The sequence below is a fragment of the Marmota monax genome, unplaced genomic scaffold, assembly GCF_021218885.2.
Source record: "Marmota monax isolate L192 unplaced genomic scaffold, Marmota_monax_Labrador192_F-V1.1 WCK01_AAM20220418_F8-fsc00038, whole genome shotgun sequence".
Lineage (NCBI taxonomy): Eukaryota > Metazoa > Chordata > Mammalia > Rodentia > Sciuridae > Marmota > Marmota monax.
In genome coordinates this window covers 6,780,302-6,802,288 of record NW_026692498.1, presented here as the reverse complement: position 1 = coordinate 6,802,288, position 21,987 = coordinate 6,780,302, and the positions used below count along the sequence as shown (strand labels likewise).

General features: G+C 44.6%; 2 protein-coding genes across 3 annotated transcripts; one reads left to right on the top strand and one right to left on the bottom strand.

Moving 5' to 3' along the window:
* Positions 1–14,518: 14,518 nt before the first annotated feature.
* On the bottom strand, positions 14,519–17,757 carry Eif1ad (eukaryotic translation initiation factor 1A domain containing). Of its 2 annotated transcripts, none has more exons than XM_046445194.2 (6): positions 17,218–17,757; positions 16,115–16,288; positions 15,869–15,977; positions 15,676–15,784; positions 15,463–15,507; positions 14,519–14,836 (listed from the first exon to the last, which is right to left on the bottom strand). In XM_046445194.2, the coding sequence occupies exons 2-6, from the start codon at positions 16,199–16,201 to the stop codon at positions 14,692–14,694; spliced, it is 495 nt and encodes a 164-aa protein (XP_046301150.1). In that variant the 5' UTR covers positions 16,202–16,288; positions 17,218–17,757; the 3' UTR covers positions 14,519–14,691. The 2 variants fall into 2 exon arrangements, with proteins under 2 accessions (XP_046301150.1, XP_046301151.1); XM_046445195.1 differs by lacking the exon at positions 17,218–17,757 and adding an exon at positions 16,928–17,097.
* A 336-nt stretch (positions 17,758–18,093) lies between these two features.
* Banf1 (BAF nuclear assembly factor 1) lies at positions 18,094–19,359 on the top strand. Its single transcript, XM_046445196.2, has 3 exons — positions 18,094–18,175; positions 18,553–18,699; positions 19,063–19,359. The coding sequence occupies exons 1-3, from the start codon at positions 18,158–18,160 to the stop codon at positions 19,207–19,209; spliced, it is 312 nt and encodes a 103-aa protein (XP_046301152.1). The 5' UTR covers positions 18,094–18,157; the 3' UTR covers positions 19,210–19,359.
* Positions 19,360–21,987: the final 2,628 nt, after the last annotated feature.

The following is a 21,987-nucleotide window of genomic DNA, read 5'->3' as shown; positions in this document are numbered from 1 at the left end:
ACGCCCTCCCGCCAAGGATCCACAGCCCCTTGAATTCTCAGAGGACAATGGAAAGGATGCATATAGTTGTCTGCAGCTGGGTTCCTATAGGGGACTCACGTAGCAACAGGGCTGCCATGAGTCCCCTGCACCCCAATTTGGGTACAAACTGAAAGGAGTTCCAGCAGGACAGTTCCCTACCCTCCAAGTGCTCCCCAGTCACATACTCCAGCTTCAAAGTGCTGAAGAGGAGGATGTGTCCCCAGACATTCTGATAATGCCTTAGTAAATGAATACCGCTAAGTATGTGGAACTTGATGCCAGTTGTAGAGTCCACCAGACACCCCAACTTTCTTTCTGCATACTGACCACAGATCACAGAGTGCCTGTCACCTGGTCAGCAGCAGGCTTTCCCAGCAGGCTGAGCCCAAGACAGAGCCTTGAACATTCCCAGCTGTTTTTGCCCAAAACACTGAAATAAACCAGTCTGGCACAGAGCCGGATTCTTTAAACCCTTCCATACACTCCTTTGTCCACTCACTCACTGAAGACAGACCCGGTAGTGAGGTGGCAAAACCAGACCTGACAAAATGAAATTATAAGAACACTATCTTGAAAAACCAATGCCTGGGGAAAGGGTCAGTTCAGCCTTTCTTCAGGAAACCTAATTAACCACAGGTGCCTACTTTTGGATTTAAATAACTGTCGTCTAGGAATCTGACTACTCCCTTTGGAACTGTAAACACCCCTGAGGCTTCAGAGACAAGGCTAGACATGGCTGTGAAAAGAGCTGGTTTCTCTTTATCACTTTTTGCTTCTGTAAATAGGCTTCCTGTAAATAGGGAAACTTCTGTAAACAGGGAACCTTCCCCAACTCTCAACACTCCCCTCCCCAACAAGGCCTTCTGTCATGTAGACTAGAATTTTTTAAAAGATATTTTTAGTTTTAGATGGACACAATACGTTTATTTTGTTTATTTAGTTTTTTTTTAAAATATGGTGCTGGGGATCAAACCCAGTGCCTCATGGATGCTATGCAAGCAGTCTACTGCTGAGTCACAATCCCAGCCCTAGACTAGAAATTTTATGGCACCACATAGCCTATAAACGTTGTGAGAAACTGTGGATCAGTGCTCAGAATTTGGTGTTTTCTGGGCCCGGTGGTATAAAATAAAGTTTGGAGTTCTCCTTTTTTTTTTGGTACCGGGATTGAATTCAGGGGCACTCACCCTCTGAACGGCATCCCCAGCCCTATTTTGTATTTTATTCAGAGACAGGGTCTCACTGAGTTGCTTAGCACCTCTCTTTTGCTGAGGCTGGCTTTGAACTCATGATCCTCCCAACTCAGCCTCCCAAGTTGCTGGACTCACAGTCCCGCCCCATCACACCTGGCTTTGGAGCTCTCCTTCTGTCTGAGTGTTGCTTGCTGCTTCTGACCTGTTTCCCCCAACAGTAGAACACCCTGGTCTATTTCAGGGATATGCTGCAGTGCTCTGTGAGCAAGTTTTCCTAACAAAAGCTTTGGACTGCTCACCCTGGCGAGTGGTGCTTCTTTTTTTTTTGAATCCCAACTAGCCCCATCTCAGGAAGATTTGAGGCAATCCTTTGTGGAAATTCCCCTGCCACAGCTTTTAGGATGATGCCACATTAGAGTTCAGCAGTTGTTGTTTGAGGCATCTGGACCCTCAGACTGGCCTGAAGTTACTGTTTCCTTTTTGCATAATTGGGTGTCATGTTTTAGGGTTCTGCAACCCCGGGCAAGTTGCAGATGTGCTGGGTGGATGTGTTTATTGTGGCCCCTGCTGGTGGCTTCTATTAATACTGGCTGAATACATTGCCAGTAACTGCTTGCATCTCCTCACCTGGGCCAGGGTCCTGCAGGCAGAACCAGGAGGAAAGTCAGCACTCTGTCCAAGCAAGAGGTACTAAAGCAACGGACAGCCCATACTGTCCAAGTGTTAATGACTTAGACTGGTTAGTAACAAGTGTATCAGGTGCTTGGCAACTCACTGAAGACCTAGCAAGGGTAAAATAGCAAAGTAGACATTTTAGCATCATCAGAATCTGTCACAATCACTGAAAGAATTAACGGAGAGATTTCTAAGATTTTTTTTCAGATTAGAACTTGTAGCCAGTATATTAACTACAGACATAAATGAAAAAGAACTAGAATCAGATTCAAAATCATTTAAATGGAATTAAAAAATAAATGTTGAACAGGGTGTTATGGCTTGGATCTTCTGTCTGTTGCAGTACTGAGGACTGAACCCAGGATACTGCACCACTTCACTAGGTCCCCAACTCTTTTTTTTTCTAAGTTGTTGAGACTGGCCTTAAACTTGAGATCCTCTGGCCTTAGCTTCTCAAGTTGCTAGGATTTCAGGCATGTACCACCATGCTCAGTTATGGTTTGGATCTTAATATTCCACAGAGGTCATATGCTTGGTCCCCAGCCTATGGCACTATTGGGAAGTGTGGAAGCTTTAAGAGGTGGAGCCTAACAGAATAACAAATTAAGTTGTAAGGTCATTGGGAGTTGCTCTCGAAGGGGATGCTGGTCATCCTCTGCCATGTGTTCCCTTCGTGATGTACTATGCTGCCACAGGCCTAAAGCAACAGTGTCAAGTAACCATGAACTGAAAACACGAGCCAAAATAAAACTGTCCTCCTTTTAAATTGTTTATCTCAGGTATTTATCACAGTGATGGAAATTAATTTTAAAGGAGATTAAAACTGGGCTAGGATGTAGCTAAGTGGTAGAGTGCTTGCCTAACGTGTGCAAGGCCCTGGGTTCCATCCCCAGCACTGCAAAAATAACAAGAACCAAAGCAACAAACAAACAACATGCCTTATTCCTTCCATAGGCACTTGGATTCTCTTGCAATATGCCAAAGGATCAAACTTGACATAATATGAGCCACTAGTGGGGTACTATATTTTTATACTCATGATATTCTGACAGTGGTTCCCCCTGAGGAATACTGCCCACACTTTTTTTTGCAAACTCCTCAAATTGGTAAGTAGAGATGGCTGGACCTTGAATGAGGAGAAAATCCAGGGTCCTTAACCCAAGTAACTTTTGAGGGGTTGCCTCAGCAACTACTAAGGATTAAGTGCTGGCCTTCTGCCTTCAACTGTAAAGGAAGGACCTACACCAATTTGGCTTCTTTGGATAGTGAAGCCAGCATAGTCCATATTTAAGATTTTTTCTAAAGCCCTGTACTGGGCCACCAGACAAGAAGTCATGTTTAAGTGGGCCCCTACAACAGGAAGCCTTCAGGAGATCAGGAAGCTGTAAGGCAGGCCCGCTGCTGAGCCTCATCTCCCTTAGCCCCATGGAATTACGTTCTCAAAGCTGATTGGAGTCTTTGGAAATTATATGCCACCTGTATTCACTAGCCCTGGCACTTCCCATGCTACTGAGAAGCACATACTCTGTAGAAGGAACCCACATGTACTCCCTATTCCTCTTGTAAGAGAATCCAAGCACATAGATTCCAACAGACAGCACCTGCAGTTCTTTCCTCGGTTTGAAACTTGACCTGTTTGCACATGGGCAGGCAGAGCAATCCTGAAACAAAGCCTGATGAGAGGGATGGGAGACACCCTGGCGCCTTGCCTCTCAGAGGGCTATCACAGAAGGGCACTGGCAATGGCTTCCAGAGTTCTCTACCAAAGAAATTTCCAAAAGCAAAATAAAATAAAATAAACAAATACAAGGAAATTTCTGGTAGGGCACCTGTAGCTTTAACATGCTGAGAACTGAACTTGAATTGAGATAAAGAACACAACAGACGGGAGCCACCACAGGCGGGCTACTGCTGAGGAAGGAAACAGTGAATTAGAGGGCCACACTGAGAAAATCTTGCAAAAGGAAGGACTAAAGAAACTAAGAGCAAGACCAAAAGAATTAAGGATAGAAGGTAAAGGTGCTAATATTCAGATAATAGGAATTCTAAAAGGAAAAATAAACATGAAGGGAAAAAGTGAGCCCCTTGGATCAAAAAGGCAGAAAGAATGCCGAAAAAAAGGAGATAAAAGGAACTGCCCACACCTCCATATCACAAAACCTTACAAGTATCAGGGAGAAAGCTTAGAGAGTGTGCCACATACAAATGAAGGAGAAGTCAGTCGACATCAGATTTTTCAACAGCAATGCTAGGTGCAGGAAGACAAAGTTGCTTCTAAACCATTAAAGAATTTAGAATCCAGAATTTTATATACATCCAAACTGTCATTTAAATATGATGAATTACTTCCAATATGCCAATTATGACAGAAAGTTAAATGGATTAAATTCATCAGCTAGAAGATAAAAAAATGATTCAGTTCTTAAAATCTAGATACAACTAGAAACATCTCAAGCATGGGTGTACCAAGATGAAAATGCAAAGGATGGAAAAAGGCTTGTTAGGCAAAAAATACTAGCTAGAAGAAAGCTAGGGTAGGTGTATTAACACCAGATGAAATGACCAAACGCACGTGGAGGAGCCCCACAATCATAGAGGTTTCCAGTCCCTGAAGATGACAGCAATTCTGACATGTTGTGTTTATACACTCCAGCCTTGTATATGTGTATTCTTCTTGAAAGATTTTCAAAAATTGGGCTGGTGGGGCTGGGGTTGTGGCTCAGTGGTATATTGCCTGCCTTGCACATGAGGCACTGGGTTTGATCCTAAGCACCACATTAAAAAAAAAAAAAATATATATATATATATATATATATATATATGTATGTATATATATATTAATTGGGCTAGTGTGTGGCTCAGTGGTAGAGAGCTTGCCTAGTATTTTTAAGGCTCTGGGTTCCATCCCCAGCACCGCACACACATACACACACACACATACAGATACATACATACCTAAAGATACAAGAAAGCCATATAAAAAAAGAAAGTGAGGGGGCTGGGGATATAGCTCAGTTGGTAGAGTGCTTGCTTTGCATGCACAAGGCCCTCGGTTCAATCCCCAGAACCACACACACACACACACAAAAACAAACAAACAAACAAACAAACAAACAAACAAAACGAAAGAAAGAAAGCCTGGTCAGCAGCAGGCTTTCCCAGCAGGCTCCTGATGGAATTTAAGAAGATGGTTACCTTGAGCCTTGGGAGGGAACAGAATGGAATGGGTAGATAAGTGGGGGGTATAGGACACATTGTTGGGTTATTGTTAAAATCCCATTCTCATGAAGGTGATTACAACATTAAACATAACCAACCAATTAAATACAATGACTTACTATATTTTAATTTTTATTTAATTTGGGTTCTTTTGTGTATGTGGGGGTGGGAACAGGGGGTTGAACATAGGGCTTTGTGAATGCAAGGCAGATGCTTTGCCACTGAGCTACATCCCAGTCCTTATTTATTTTGTACCAAGGATTGAACACAGAGGTGTTTAACCACTAAGCCACATCCCCACCCTTTTTTTGGAGACGGTCTTGCTAAATTGCTGAGGGCCTCACTAAGTTGCCCAGGATAGCTTCAAACTTGTGGCTTTCCTGCCTCAGTTTCCTGGGGTTGCTGGGATTACAGGCATGTGCCACCACGCCCAGCTATTATTTCATATATATGTTTTTGGGTTTTTTGGGGGGGGGTTTCCTTCAGTGTTTTGGGCAAAAACATCTGGGAATGTTCAAGGCTCTGTCTTGGGCTCAGCCTGCTGGGAAAGCCTGCTGCTGACCAGGTGACAGGCACTCTGTGATCTGTGGTCAGTATGCAGAAAGAAAGTTGGGGTGTCTGGTGGACTCTACAACTGGCATCAAGTTCCACATACTTAGCGGTATTCATTTACTAAGGCATTATCAGAATGTCTGGGGACACATCCTCCTCTTCAGCACTTCGAAGCTGGAGTGTGTGGCTGGGAGCACTTGGAGGGTAGGGAACTGTCCTGCTGGAACTTTTTTCAGTTTGTACCCTATCGTCAGTGGGTAAAAAGTTCTGGAGGTCGGCTGCACCACATTGCAAATGTACTTAATGCTAATGAACTGTATGCTGAAAAAATGGCTAAGATGGTACATATTATTGTGTATTTTACCACACCTAGGAAAAACACTAGAAACCAACACTTAAAAAAAAAGTTGTATCAAGGGAAACTTTAGCCTTTTTATCCTACAAGGGTTGACTGCCCTAGCCCCACAGGCTACCTGGTAATTACAAAGGGAAAATAATAATACCTCACAGGTATTTTAGTCAGCTTTTGTGTCACTGTGATCAAAACATTAAAAGAACAACTTAGACAGGGTAAAGTTTATTTTGGTTCATGATCAGAGGTCTCAGTCCATAAGTGGCTGACTCCATAGCTCTGGGCCTACAGTGAGGCAGAATATCATGGGGGCAGGGTGTAGGGAAGGGAAGCTGCTCCCCTCATGGCAGCCAGGAAGCAGAGAGAAAAGGGGGAAGGTCCACAGGGAAGAGGCACCCTTCCAGGTCATGCCCCCAGTGACCCGCTCCTCCAGTCACACCCTACCTGCCTACAATGACCACCTAGTCTGTCCAAATAAGATGGACCGATTAGATTACAGCTCTTGTAATCTGACCTTTCACCTCTGATTAATCCTGCATTAGCAGGAGCTTTTGGGGGATACCTCATATCCACCATAACAACATGGAAAAAGTTTAGAAGCCACCCCCTTTTCCCAGGTGATTAAAATCAGTATCTGCTGTAACCAGACCTCTCCTCCTGAAGCATGTGATGTCCCTTACTTGCACTACCTAGAGTAGTCACTCAGAAACAACAGGACACCATACTTTTATATCAAGAGGTGCAGTAAGACCTTGGTCCTGTGCTGTTGGTGCTAAAGCTGTTTGTCTCAAATCTAAGCACGCAAAAGCAATCATACAAATCCAACACCGGATATTTCTGTCGGGTGATTGAGCTTGTCAAAATAGCCAATTCTATAAAGAAAAAAGTTAAGGGGTTTCTTCTAAATTAAAAGTAACTAAAGAGATATTAACTAAAAGTAACAATGCTGTGTGTATAAATAGAATATGGCAAAATGCTCTTAGCTGACTCTGTTGAAGGGATATGGGCATTATTTTACAATTCAACCTTTATTTAAGTTTGAAAATTCTCATGTTTGGTTTGGAGGAGGAAAAGCTGAACAACTAGGAGCTAAGTACAACTACAAATGTGGGGAGAAGAGCTACAGAATAAGCCCAAAGGGGTGTAAGTGGAAAATATGACAAGAGCCAAAATTCATGAAATAGAAACAGGTACTAATGAATGGGAATGAAGGCAAAAAGCTGGTGCTTTGAAGAGACTAATAATGAACTTCTGCCAAGAGTGACAGGGATACAAGGAGAAAGCATAAATGATATTTGATATGAAAAGGAAATAACTATGGATACAGATTTACCTTATAAACATAAGGTAAGTCTACAGATAACTTGTGCCAGTAGATTTGAAGCCATACTTAAAATGAGAAAATATGGAAGTATTTTTCCTTGAGAGTATAACTGACTCAAGAACAGGAAACCTTACTAATCTATCACCACTAAAAGTTCAGAGCTGGGTGTAACTCAGTGGAAAAGCACCTGTCTGGCATGTACAAGGCTCTGGATTCCATTCCCAGCATCACAAAAACAAAACAAAAATCTAAGTCAAAATCTAGTCACCTCCTTAAGAAATGCCAAGTTAGTTTTACAGAAAATTTTACTAAACATTTTAGAAATCCAGAATTCCAATCTTTGTTTGGTGGTAATAGGGATTTAACCCAGAGCCTTGTACATGCTAGGCAAATGCACTATACATGACCTACATTCCCAATCTGTGATATAATTTAATCTAATTTATTTGTCTTGGTACTGGGGATTGAACCCAGGGTACTTTACCACTAAGCCACAATCCCTGCCCTTTTTATTTTTTGAGACTGTCATGCTGAGTTGCTGAGGCTGGCTTCTAATTTGCAGTCCTCCCAAACTGGTAGGATTACAGGCGTGCACCACCACACCCTGCTCTCCAACTCATTTTGTGTTGATATGAACTTGACATAAGAAAACAAAACAACAACAACAACAAAAAGGGCTGGGGCTCAGCAGCAGCGCACTTGCCAGGCGTGTGTGAGGCACTGGGTTTGATTCTTAGCACCACGTATAAATAAATAAAGGGGGCTGGGGATGTGGCTCAAGAGGTAGCGCAATCACCTGGCATGCGTGTGGCCATATCCTCAGCACCACATATAAACAAAGATGTTGTGTCCGCCGAGAACTAAAAAATAAATATTAAAAAATTCTCTCTCTTAAAAAAATAAAAAATAAAGGTCTATCAACAACTAACAAAAAAAAAAAAAAAATCAAGGGCCACAGAAATCTGAAAAGCTTAAACCATATCACTTATGAGCTTACAATTTCCCCGAATATCAGGAACCTGAATCCAGCAATGTAAGACAAACAAAAAAACATTGTGACAGTTTTTGCCAAGAATGCAAGTTTTTTTGTTTTGTTTGGCGTCTCACTATGTTGTTCAGGTTGGACTTGAACTGGTGACTCAAGCATCCTCTCCAATAGCTGGGATTATAGTTGTGTGCCACTGCACCTGGCTTATAAGAATGCTCTAATGTGTCAAAATGTCAAGATACTTCACCACATTTACAGATTAAACAAAAGCTCCACATGATGTGTTCTGGATGCCATTTGTGCTTCTTGGTGCTTATGCCCGGGTAGCTGGGTGACAAAGTGTGAGATGGCTGTGTAAGAAATACCCATCAGAAGTGACATGGCTATAAAAGCTGGTCTTGAAGTGATAAGAAGTGCAGAGACAGGAGGGCCCCAGAGTGTCAAGTACCATGCCAGGAGGGGCCACAATGCATGGATTGGCCACAGCTTCAGTGGAAAGGGGCTCTTGGGACATTCTCAGTGCATTCTGGGAGATCTCATCAAACACGGTTGGATCCCACCACAAAGTTAGGGAAACAGATAACAGAGAATGACAGAGAAAGTAGCACACAGAATTCAAGGATCTTCCCACCATGCACAGCTACAGTCTACAGGTACTAAATAGCTGATAAAAAATGGAGAAGTAGAGATTAAAAGATTTTACGGGTACTAGGGATATAGCTCAGTGGTCAAGTACTTGCCTAGCATACACAAGAGGCCAGGTAGATTATGGAATCACCGAGAAAGCTGGAGAAAAAGTAAAATCAAACTTATAGATATAACACCAAAAATCTCACACTGACACAGCCCATAAAGGGGGAACAGTGGAGTAATTAAGGGGAAAAGACAGCCTCAAATGTTAGAAAACTGAAATTAAATCAGCTACCTGTATAATCTGAGAATCTACAAACAAGCAGGCAAATTCAAAGAAACAGAAGGAAAAGGTCAACAAAAAAATGCACCTCTTGCAAAGCTAGCCAAAGAAAAGCAAATACACAGAGTATGAGACACAGTTGTTGGTTCCATCTGCCTGTACCCCCCTCCCAGCCTTTTTTGGTAAGAGTACTTCTCTATTCTGTGGGAAACATACATCATACAGATAAGGTGTGGTTCATTCTTCTCCCTCAGGCCTGGCCACAGCAAGTGACCCTAGCAATACCAATCAGCCTTCCCTGAATCACAGGGATCCTCAAGGAAGGGCCTCTGTCTATGCAGGCTGTGTATAAACTGGAGCTTCCTGCAGAAAACATCTGTAGGAGGCAAAAGGATCCATCAAGCTGAAGCCAGAGATGGCTCTGAGAAATGCTGGCCTCTGACAGCTTTGCTCCAGGCACCATTCCTCAACATCACGTGAACAACTCTCACTGGCTTCTGCTAAAGAAGGTGATTTTTTTTTATCATTTACAGGTAAGAGATCCTAAATAATACAAATATTATGCATGATATTTTGCCCCAAAAGTTAAATATTAATGAAATGTACTATCTTGAAAGGCAGAGGTCTGCCCCTAAAATTAAGGAATTTGACACTCTGGACACACCTAATAAGTCCTACCAAATTCTGAAGAAACTATCATTTATTCAAGTCTAAAGATGATTTAATGTCTCCAAACTTATTCAAGGCCCTAAGCAACTCAGTGAGACCCTATCTCAAAAGAAAAAATAAAAGGGCCTGGGCATTGGGCTGGTGTTTTGGCTCAATGGTAGAGTGCTTGCATAGCATGCATGAGGCCCTGGGTTGCATTCTCAACACCACCTATAAATAAATAAAGGTCCATTGACAACTAAAAAAATATATATATTAGGAAAAAAAAAAAGGCCTAGGGATTTAGCTCAATGGTAAAGCACCCTATTCAATTCCCAGCACACCCCGCCCCCCAAAAAAAGTGAAATTGGCCCATAGACACAAAAGTCCTAAATAAGTAAATAAATAATATACTGAATTATGCAAAACTAAGCAGGATTTGCAACTGCATGCACTTGATCTCAGCCCCAACTATTCAGAAAGCTGAGGCAGAAAGGTCAGAAGTTTGAGGTCAACCTCAGCAACTCAATAAGGCCTTGTCTCAAAATAAAATGGGCTCTCTGGATATAGTCAGTGGTGGTGTGCACCTGAATTCAATTCCCAGCACCAGAAAATCCAGTAAAACAAAAAAATAAAAATAAGCAGGATTGCTGGGTGTGGGCGCACGCCTGTGACCCAAGTGGCTTAGAAGACTGAGGCAGGAGGATCATGAGTTCAAAGCCAGCCTCTACAACTTAGTGAGGTCCTAAGCAACTCTGTCTCTAAATAAAATACAAAAAAGTACTGGGGATGTGGCTCAGTGAATAAAGATCCTTGGGTTCCCTCCCTAGTATCAACATTAGGAAACCTATTAGGCAAGTTTTAGGAAACCTATTAAGCAAGTTAGTACATTAATACAATAATTTGATTATCTCAGCAGATGTCAAAATTCATCATTGTTGAATAAAATGGGGAAAATACATGTCAATAATCTAAGAACAGAAGGAACCCTTCAGCTAATGAAAGAAATCCACCAGATGCCTAAAGCAAGGACCCTATCTCATGTTGAAAGAGAGCACCATTCCCACTAAGAAACAATTATGGGTGCCATTTGACACCCTGGAGGCCCTGGTCTCTGTGTCTCACAAGGAGAAGAAACCGAGGTAAAGGGTAAGATAAAAGATGCTACTAGCAGTACATGACTTTGACTAAAAAGCCAAGAGAATCAACTGAAGAATTATTAGAACAAATCAGAGTTCAATTAGATCCATGAATTAAGCAACAAAGCTTTCCTATATGCTAGTGACAGTCAGAAACGTCATTTCAAAAGATCCCATTCATACAGGGTGTGGTGGTGCATGCCTGTAATCCCATCGGCTTGGGAGGCTGAGGCAGGAGGATCACGATTTCAAAGCTAGCCTCAGCAAAAAGCTAGGCACTAAGCAATTCAGTGAGACCCTGTCTCTAAATAAAATACGAAATAGGGCTGGGGATGTGGCTCAGTGGTCAAGTGCCCCTGAGTTCAATCCCCAGTACCACCCCCCCAAAAAAAAAGATCCCATTAAGTAATACATAACAAGTAACAAATAATTTTACAAAATTCCTAAGACTAAATCAAATTAGAAATGTAAAAGGCCCATATGAGAATACCTACACTTTACAAAAGAACACATATACCTACCTCAGTCCTGGAGAGGAAGATTCAGAACCGCTAAGATAGCCATTTCTTCCTAAATCAGACTACATGAAACCATGCCAACGAAAATCCCAACCAGACTCTTACATGAAAAATTGGGAAGCTCATTCTAAAGTTCTATGTAAGAGAAAATGCAAAATGGTCAAGGGTGGGGGCAGGGGAATTGCATCCCAGGTCCTAAGCACACGGCAATACATGACACGAGCACATGGACCCTCTGATCAGACATCTCAAAGAGAAACCCAAATACATGTAGGAGTTTGAGACAGGGACTTGCTCTATTGCCCAGGCGAGCCTCAAACTCACAATCCTTTTGCCTCAGCTTCCCGAGTGGATGGGATTATAAACATGTGACACACTGCACCCAGCTTGCAGGAAATTTTTAAAAAGGTACTTCCAATGAGGAATCAATGATTTAATAAATTTTATATCTGAATGACTCTTCTAGGAAAAAAGTTAGCTCTCTACATCCTATAAAAAATAAACTTGAAGGCGGGCATGGTGGCACATGCCTGTAATCACAGTGGCTTGGGAGGCTGAGACAGGAGGATCAAGAGTTCAAAGCCTCAGCAATTTAGCGAGGTCCTAAGAAACTCAGTGAGACTCTCTCTAAATAGAAAATACAAAACAGGGGTGGGGATGTGGCTCAGTGGTCAAGTGCCTCAGAATTCAATCCCTGGTTACCCCCCCCCCCAAAAAAAAAAAAAAAACCCAAACAAACTTCAAAAGAAAAAAAAAAACACTTCAGATGAATTTCTGTATCTGTGTGAAGATATATCCTGAATTCATCTGATTTCTGTATACACACGTACATCATTTTACACATGTATATATACATATGTATTCAAGGCCAAAACAAGAGAATGTGCATGAGAAGCAGAGAAATGAGGTAGAGCTACAGAGAATGTGGAGACTGGTAAAGTCCTTCTGGTTGTTTCAGAAATGGGATATCCTACAGTGTATGTGTAGCTTACACCTCCAGTAATAACCAAAAAACATCCTGAAGAAACAAAATAAGAGTCCTTAAGGACAGCTGCAGAGCTCAAGGAAGGCCCAGTGGCTTACAACAAGAGGTAAACAGGAGCATACTTGTGGAGTTGGTGAATGGGTGAGTTTTCCCCCAAAGGTTACTGCTTCTTGATGAAGTATGAGCCTGTAACTACCAGGGAAGGAGGATTTAAGTTTTAGACACCCCAGAGTAGACCGGCTGGGCAGTGCTTAGTGTCCATTTAGGCTTAGAGGGATTCATTTAAGGTACAATGAATGGGCCAGGCTGACTGCTTTCTGGCCCAAGTGCCTGGAGTTCAAGCATAGAGGTGAATGACCAGGTTCACTCAGGGTTAGAATTTTACTAGACGAAAGGAATGGCAGAGACAGAGGAGTGAAGGTGTGGACAACAGACCCCACACTACAAAAGGAGGAAAGTGAAGGCAGAAGGTTAATGGTAGGAATATTAGGATTGAAAATAAGGATAGAAAACTTTTGTAGAGGAGGTAGCTAAGAAAGCTAGGAAGTGGTAAATGCACAGGTTATCTAAATTCTGAAAATACTGCAATATTTAGTGATATCAAAGGTTCGGGGAGCAAGTAGGGGTGTAGAAAGCAAGATGGAATAGAAGATAAGGACATTCAGGCTGAAGATCTCAAGGAACCAGGGATAAAGTGCTGAAAAGCTCCATCATGGCGGGGATGCTCTGACCCAGCAGGGAGAAAGACTAAGCCAGGATTGAACTCTTTTTAATTTATTTTTTAGTACCAGGGATTGAACTCAGGGGCACTCGACCACTTCCCCAGCCATATTCTATATTTTATTTAGAGACAGGGTCTCACTGAATTGCTTAGCACCTCACTCTTGCTGAGGCTGGCTTTAAACTCGTGATCCTCCTGCCTCAGCCTCCTGAACCACTGGGAAGGATTACAGCGTGAGCCACCACATCCGGAAGGATGTGAACTCTTTGATGCCTAGGACAATGCCAATCATAAGGGGGAGAGGACAGTTAGAGGCAAAAGCTTCTAAGAAGAGGGATCACAGGATTTCCAAGAGGGTCAATGTCTACTAGGGAGGCTGTGGCAAGAGGATTATAAGAAAGTCATAAGGAGGCCACCAACCCTACTTCTGGTGCTGATGCACAAAGGAAAAGGGCGAGGGTGAGAACACAGCCTCCATTTAAAAAGTTATACAACACACACACACAAAGTTATACCACAGCCTGGTGTAGTGGTACGTTCCTGTAATTCTAGCTACTCAGGGAGGCTGAGGCAGAGGGATTGAAAATTTGAGGCCAGCCCCAGCAACTTAGCAACACCCCACCTTTTTAAAGAATTATATAGGGCTGAGATGTACCTCAATAGCATAGCACTTGCCTAGCATGCATATGGCCCTAGGTTCCATCCCTGATACTGAGGCAGGTGTGTGGGTGGAAAGGTTATATGACAGTCATATCATCAGGGAATAACCCAGTTTTAAAATGGAATCAGGAGATGGTTAAGACACAGAGGTTCACTGACCACAAAGCAGATGTTCTGGAGGTGATGAAAAGTTAAAAGTACAAGAAAGATATGGTTTAACGAGGGGATGCACAGCAGCAGTGGTAGGAATGATTAGAAAGGCTGGGGAAGCAGCTCACAAGGCACCACAGGATTCATCCAGAGCATCTATAGAGGCAGGTGTGTGGGCATAGGTCCTTTGCTACAACCTTGAATGCTTATATCGGTGTTAACTGCAAGAGGCTAGGAAGTAGGACTGTTCCTAATTGTGAAACACACAAAAGGAGGTACAGCACAGGGCCTGGCACTTTCTAAATGCCCAATAAGTGTGTGTCAGTGAATCACTTGGGAAAGACTCAGCCAGTTCCCATTTCCTCCCCCATCTGGCCACAAGCCCCAAGGCCTCTACCAAGAAGCAGGTTTTTAGTTTACCACAATTCTCCCTTCCCACAGAGAGCCACTCAGACACCAGTACAAGTCACCACCCACCAGGGGTTTAATTCTCCTAGGACAAAAGGTCAGTTCAAGAGGGTCCTGCCTTGTCCCCATCCAGGGGTAAAGATCTGCAGGGCACCCTGGGAATGTCCAAGCCCAGAGGAGCCTGGGAGTAGTCCCTGAGCAAGTGGAAAAGTGGATCCCAGAGTCTCAGGCCACCTCTTCCTCTTCACTCTCCTCCTCACTCTCATGATACTGTCTGCGATTGGTGTTAACAAAGAGGTCAGAATCATCTTCAGAGGCAGACTCTTCTCCTGATGACTGTGGCTCAGCTGGGAGTTCTGGCTGAGTTTGTCTGCATGGAGGAAGCAGAAAGAATCAGCCTAATACCTTCTAGGAAAATCAAATCTGCAACCAAGGAGTCCCCAAAAAGGAGGATCATTTGGCCAAGCAGACACACAGGCGTTTAAAAATGCAGCAGTTCCAGAGAGAGAGAGAGAGACAGAGAGAGAGAGAGAGAGAGAGAGAAAGCAGCAATTCCTTAAAAAACACAAGAAGAGACAGAGAGTCAGAGCCAATAGTGGGAAAACAAACACTGTCCCCAACCCCAAAAGTTTACTACAGCCATTGGTTTCAGTTAGGAATCAAAACAATTCTAACACTTACTAGGCCCATATTCCACGCCAGGTACCGTACTAAGCAACTTTATAAGCATTAGCTCTTTCTTACAAAGCTCCTATCTTATACCTGAGAAAACAATCTTAAAAGACTAAGTAACACGCCTAGAGTAACTTAACTATAAATGGCAAAGGTAGGAATTTAACCCAGGGCATCTAACTTTCAAGCCATATTCACAACCACATGTTCTTCCACATGTTTAGGAACTCTCACCAGAAATGAGAGAGAAATGTAGGCTCTACTTTCTCCAGACAAAGGTAAAAACCCTATTTTCTCTTCCCTACACTAGGGTGTGCTCCTCACCTGTTCCTGTTGTGTTTCTCAGCCACTTCAGAGAAGGCCTCAGGCCTGTGCCAAGAGAAGAGCCAGGTCAGAGAGGACAGAGAAACCTCTCAGCAAAAGAGCTGTTTCCAGCTGTCCCTGCCAGGGATGCCACATTCTTCCCTCTCCCAATTCCCTAGCTAGGAAGTCAGTATCCCCCAGAAACCACAAAACTAAGGGTCAGGGGCATCCTACCAGAGGCCCTCCTTCTGCAGAGAGCGCACATGGTCCTTGCAGAGAACAAAGGAGATCTCAGCCTTCACCTTTTCTCCCTCTTCAATGGGGTCAACAATGAGAAAGTCCCCTGTAGGCAAGAAAAGGCATGCTTGCAATGGGGAGCCAGGACCACAGGAAATGATTCTGTCTCCTAGAAGGCTGCCTTTCTCACCTCTCTTAATCCAGATGTTCTTGCGGTATTTGGATGGCATGCTCACCAGGAAGCGCTGCCCTTGGGCTGTCTCCACCTCATGCAGATTATTCCCTGGTGTCCTGAGTACCTGGTCCAAGAAAGACCAAAAGACAGCTTTATCAGTCACAAACACCCGCTGAGCTGCAATGCACCCTACTCCCACCCCAGGGGTCCTATGGAGTGGAGGGGTTGGGAGCAGAGCAGCCTGTGCCCAATGCCACTCACCCTCACGATCTGTTGCTGGTCAGAGGGCACCATGTGCTCCCCCAGCACCTCCTTCACCACATGCTTCCTCTTGGTGGCCTGTGACATGCTGGGTCCTGTCCCAGGGTGGTTAGGAACAAGAATACTGTAAGCTCCTTCTCTGAAGTTATTTTGATGACAGTTTCAGAAGCCAGGCTGTATGAAGATATGAAGATGGGAGGGGCCATTTACTGGAGAGTGACACAGCATCCTGGTTAAGGATTCAAGGTCTCACTGCCTAGATTCAAATTCTGCCTTGGCTATTCCCTGTTTTTTTTTTTTTTTTTTTTAATTCGCTTATTTGCTTTTGATACTGGGGATTGAACTTAAAAGTGCTTTACCAGTGAGTTACATGTCCAGCTTTTTTTTTTTTTTCCGAGATGGGTCTGGCTAACTTGCTCAGGGCCTTGCTAAGTTGCCGAGCCTGGCCTCCAATTTGTGATCCTTTTGTCTCAGGCTTTGGAGTTGCTGGGATTACAGGCTTGCTGCAGCAAGGAGTGTCAACTTCTCATTAAAAAACAAATGACAGGGGCTGGGGTTGTGGCTCAGTGGTAGAGTGCTCGCCTAGTGTGTCTGAGGCACTGGGTTTGATCAATGTCTAAAAATAATAATAATAGGACAAAACTGCTCACCTTTTCTATGCCCCCCCAAAACAATAGCTAACTCAACACTGCTATAAAATAAGATAATGAAAATGCCCCCAGCATGCATACCACACGAGATGACTCCTGTTATCAGAAGTCCTGTTGTGGTCAGGAACTATACATATTTCAGAGAACTTGAGATAAATTGTACCTTTCTCGACATGAATATCATCCCATCTCTAGCACAGCCACGTAACACAAATGCTCAATCTCTTAACACACTACAGGCAGAGACGAATTCAGTGACCACCACGACTGTCCAAGCCAGAAATGCGTGAAGGGTCGAGGTGAAGCAAGCTTGGTCTGCGGCAGCTGCCGTATCTCGGAAGACCAGAGCTGGTATCACCGAAACTGATAGTTTCCAAAGGAAACTCCGACGTGTCTCTAATTGCCGTCTCCAGTCCTCTGCTCCCTTCACCCGGAGGAAAGACCCACACTTACTCGTTGGCCCTTGGGTACCACAGGCGCTGCACAAGCAACCTTGTTTTCCAGCTGGACGCTGAGAGCGGATAGTTCACGACTAGAAATTTCAAAGCCGAGCCAACGAAGGCACAAAAATGGGACTTGCCGGTGATCACCACGGAACAGCAGTTCTGGACTCCGGATCGTGGCGTTCCCAATTTCCGCGAGTCCAACTACAAGGAGGACAGCAGTTTGAGTCGGACCCTGTCGTGTGCTTCCGGCGCTCACTCAAAAACCTTCCGGCCGCACTTCCCCTACTTTGTCCGTTCCTCTAACTTTTCCTACCGCAGGGTCCGTCAGACCCAAGTCCTTGGGTTCTAAGTACCGGGTAGTGAACAAAGGAAGTATCCTATTCGGAAGCTTCTCTCTCTCAGACTGGAGGAGCAGCCCCAGAAGCGACACCACAGAGGGCAGCGTGGCTTTCCGCCAGGGGCCAAAAAAGAGCGGCTAGTGTCTACATGACTGAGACGTAGGGCAATCCAACTCTATGGCCCCTCAGCGGCTAGAAGTGCCCAATTACTTTTTTAAGGCGGGTCTTGAGACAACCCGGAAGCGGAAGTCGAAGAAAGTTCTAGTGGCTTGAGGTATCGGCGGGAGCTGCCAAGTAGCAAGAGCAACCGTTACTGGAGCCGCAGCTGCCTGTGAGCGTGAGCCTCCCAGCGGGGCCCTAGCTGGAGGCTGGAGGAAGGGCGGGGAGGAGGGGAGGAAAGGGACCCCATTGCTGTGGCGAGCCAGGGAGTGCACCTTAGGAGAGGGTTCGGCCGCGGGGAGGAGCGGCGCGTGGCGCGTGGGAGCGGCGGAGCGTGGAGGGGGCGGGGCGGCGCGCGCCGGAGGCGGGGCGAGGCCGGCTGGGGCGGTGTGAACCCCACGGGGCCGCGCGAGCTGGGGTAGGCGCCGCGGGCCTGCGCCTTCGCTCTGAATGCCGTGTGAAGGGCGGGTGAGGCAGAGACCCTGTTTTGGTTTTTCACACCGCATGGCTGCTCGAGCAGTGTCAGTGTCATCTTTGCGCAGCCAAGGTCACCGAGAGTGTCAGCTCTAGGGCGCGTCCGGCCACCGACTTTGGGTGTCTTTCTATTGCCCTGCGTGCGCCACCTGTTAGAGCTGGATTGTTTCTATTGGGACTGCACGGAAACCTAGTTCCCCCAGGGAGTGGAAGACATTTCTTTTCTGAATAGTAGGGAGATTGTCCCTGGTTCTCAGTTTTCTCTGTGAAATGAGGGATTTCACCATAATGGCCCACCTACGTTTTAATATGAGATTGCTCTTGAACCTTTGGGAGCTCAGGTCCTCAGCCCTAACTTGCTTTTTCTTGAGATTCCTAGATTAAGCTCGATCAAGATGACCACCTCCCAAAAGCATCGAGACTTCGTGGCAGAGCCTATGGGGGAAAAGCCAGTGGGGAGCCTGGCTGGGATTGGTGAAGTCCTGGGCAAGAAGCTTGAGGAAAGGGGCTTTGACAAGGTGTGGGTTGGCTACGTATACCAGGGGAGACCTGAGGGGAGAGATGGCAATTTCTTAGGGCAGACTGGGAGTGGGAACAAGCTAGGGGGGAGGAGTAGACAGTGGTGGATAATCCGAAGTGACTGGCTACCTGGGAGAGATGAAGTAGGGGCAGAACCTGCCCTACTTCATGGGCTTGTGTGCTCTAAATGTCACAAAAGTGGCATTGTTCTCCTATCCAAATATCAAGCAAGATTGACTCTGCTTAGCTTCAGAGGCCAGAGGGGATCTGGCACATTCAGGGTGGTGAGGTGGTAGACAGCTGTCTTGCTTTTATTCTCCACAGAACTCAGCAGCATGCCTTTTATTTTGCCTGTTTTGCAGGCATATGTCGTCCTCGGTCAGTTTCTGGTGCTAAAGAAAGATGAAGACCTCTTCCGAGAATGGCTGAAGGACACATGTGGTGCCAATGCCAAGCAGTCCCGGGACTGCTTTGGGTGCCTTCGAGAATGGTGTGATGCCTTCTTGTGATGTTCTCTGGGGAGCCCTCAATCCCTAGCCCCATTATCAAGTCTCCAGAGTTTGCAGCTGAGTGGGGGCTCCTTGTCCTCTACAAAGGAAAAGATTGCTGTTGTTGTACTCCAGGGTCTTTGGGAGTTCTCTCCCCTCACCATTTCAATCTTTTTTGGAATTTTTGCTCTTGCATGCAACTCCCTTTTTCTTTCCCCTGCCAGTTCCATGGAAATCATTAACCAGCTTTTCTGATTGGATTCCTGGCCCCTTCCCTCACCCCCACCTTCACCTCTGGTCTGTTTGATGCCATTTGGCACCTTTTTTGGCATAACAGTCACTGTCCTTGTAAAGTTTTTTAGATCAATAAAGACAGTGGCCTTCATGACTGAGTGTTGTGTGTTGAAAAGTAAGTGGGCTGAGAGTTGCCTCTTCCCCAGAGCTGATGGTGTCTGCTGCACTCCTTATCAGTGCAGAACGAAACTGACACCTTCCCTTCCCACTCCTAGAGGGTAGCCACCCTAGCCACATGGGCCTTGGCAGGTGGCTTGGAGTGTCCCAATCCCAGGATGATGTGGGAGAGAGTGTGGGTTGACTTCCTGGGAGCCAGGTAGGCTATGGTGTTCCAGCTGTCACTCAAGTCAACAGCTAGGCAGCACCTGGTGGAAAAGTCAGTAGGAGTCAGGTACCAGGAAGAGGGTGGACTGGATATAGGTAAGAGTTCACCTACTGATCACCCCATCATCTCTCATGCCCTAAAAGGCGTGGGCAGGGCTCTTGCTATCTGCCCAGATGTCTTGGGGGGAAAGCAGTAAGGGAGTTACACTTGAATTTAGTATATTTAGGTCCTTTTCTCTCTTGCTCTTTTCTTTCTGTACTAGGGATTAACACAGAGCTTTTTGTAGGCTAGGCAAGTATTCTACCACTAGGCTATGTCCCCAACCCATTTTATTTTAGTTTTTGGTACCAGGGATTGAATCCAGGGACACATAACTACTGAGGCACATCCCCATTCCTTTTTAAATTTTTGAGACAGGATCTTGCTAAATTGCTGAGGCTGGTTTTGAACTTGTGACACTCCTGCCTGAGTCTCCTGAGCCGCTGGGATTACAGGCATGCATCACCATGCCTGGCCCTTTTTATTTTGAGACAGGGTCTTGCTAAGTTGTTCTGGCTGGCTTCAAACTTGCCGTCCTCCTGCCTCAGCCTCTTGAGTTGCTGTGTGTGACAACGCCATGCCCAGCTTGATCCTGTTTTTTCTTGGGACATTTATGAACCTTCCTGAAACTGAAACTTTTGCAAACATTTTTTTCCTTTCATAATAATAAACCATTGTTTTGTTTTTTAGAAGTGAAGAGACTTGGGACTCAGAGAAGTTAATTTGCCCATAGACTTGTTGCTGAGAAATAGCCAGGCTAATTCAGACTGTAACTTGGTCATGTCACTTAGTCCCTCTCGAGTCTCAGTTTTCCCACTTAGGAAATGAGATTGTTTTAGGGATCAAATGAAATGCTAGCTGTATACCACCCATTCATGCTTGGCATTCATCCCTTCAACAGACCATCATTGAACAGCGACTTACTTGCTGTATAAACAAATTGTTCACACAGTCTCTACTGGCTGAAGAGGCACAAATGATGGATATTAAAACAAATGGATAATATGAGTTTTCAGGGACGTCAAGATAGAGAAAAATTAAGAGATTAAGTTGACAAAACTACATTAATATTAGAAATTCTATATAAAATCATAGAGTGAAGAGACAAACCTGGAGTGGAAAAGATATTTGAAAAAATATAAAGTATCTAACCCAGAGCATGTGGAACGGTGGTCAAGAAAAAGTTGGAAAGAATAGAAAAACTGGCAAAAGACATAAAAGGCAGTCCCAGAAAATATACCCTAACAGCATGTGAAAAGGCTTGATTTCATTAGTAATCAGAAAAGCAAATCCCATCAACGCCCACCCAATTGGCAAGAATCTTAAAAAGTCGGACAATAACAAGCATTGAGCATATGGAGCAACAGGAACTCCTGTGTTGGTGGGAGTGTGAATTACTGTGAGCACTCTGGGAAAACACTTGGGCGTTATTTTACAAAGCTGACACACCCTGTGAGCTGGCAATTCCACTCTTAGGACTATGCCTTGAAGAAGCTCCTGAACACCTGCACTAGGACATTTGTGAGTGTGCATAGTTCTGTTGATTATAATAGCCCCCAATGGGACACAACTGGTGGTTCTCAGTATGAGGATAGATAAGTAAATAAAGCTGCACAGTGGTGAAAAACCAACAAAAAGATGGGGTCCGCTCATGTAAAGTTAAGTGAATTCTTGCTTAAGGATCCCTATATAGATGGTAAGTCTAGAAAGGAAACCAAGAAGCTAGGCATAGTGCTGCACACCTAGAGTCCCAGCTGCTAAGAAGGCTAAGGAGGGTTGCAAGTTCAGTGCCCATTGCTGTGCAAAAAAAAAAACAAAAAACAAGGGAATGCTTATTGCAAAAGTTAGTAGTAGGTCCATAGTGTAGGTCAGTGGTGGAGCACCTGCTGAGCATGGGCAAGATTCTGGGTTCCATCCCCAGCACCAGGGGGAAAAAGTCAATAATAAGAAAAAAATCTGTGGTAGAGGGTGTGATAGTGGAAGGGCTTGGCAGTGGGAGTGGCATTTCCATTTTTTTGACCTTTGGGGTGGTAATGTAAATATTAGCTACTTATTAAATTGGTCAGGGGCAGGGTGTAGCTCAGTGCATAGCATGTGTGGGACCTGGGCTTGATCCCAGTACTAAAAAAAAAGTTTTGTTT

Coding starts and splice junctions, on each gene's coding strand:
- Eif1ad (XM_046445194.2), bottom strand. CDS start 16,201: ATGTCACAGGCCACCAAGAGGAAGCATGTGGTGAAGGAGGTGCTGGGG. Junction 15,785..15,868: donor GAACATCTGGATTAAGAGAG/GTGAGAAAGGCA, acceptor TCTTGCCTACAG/GGGACTTTCTCATTGTTGAC. Junction 14,837..15,462: donor GAGAAACACAACAGGAACAG/GTGAGGAGCACA, acceptor TCCTCCATGCAG/ACAAACTCAGCCAGAACTCC.
- Banf1 (XM_046445196.2), top strand. Junction 18,700..19,062: donor AGGAAAGGGGCTTTGACAAG/GTGTGGGTTGGC, acceptor CCTGTTTTGCAG/GCATATGTCGTCCTCGGTCA.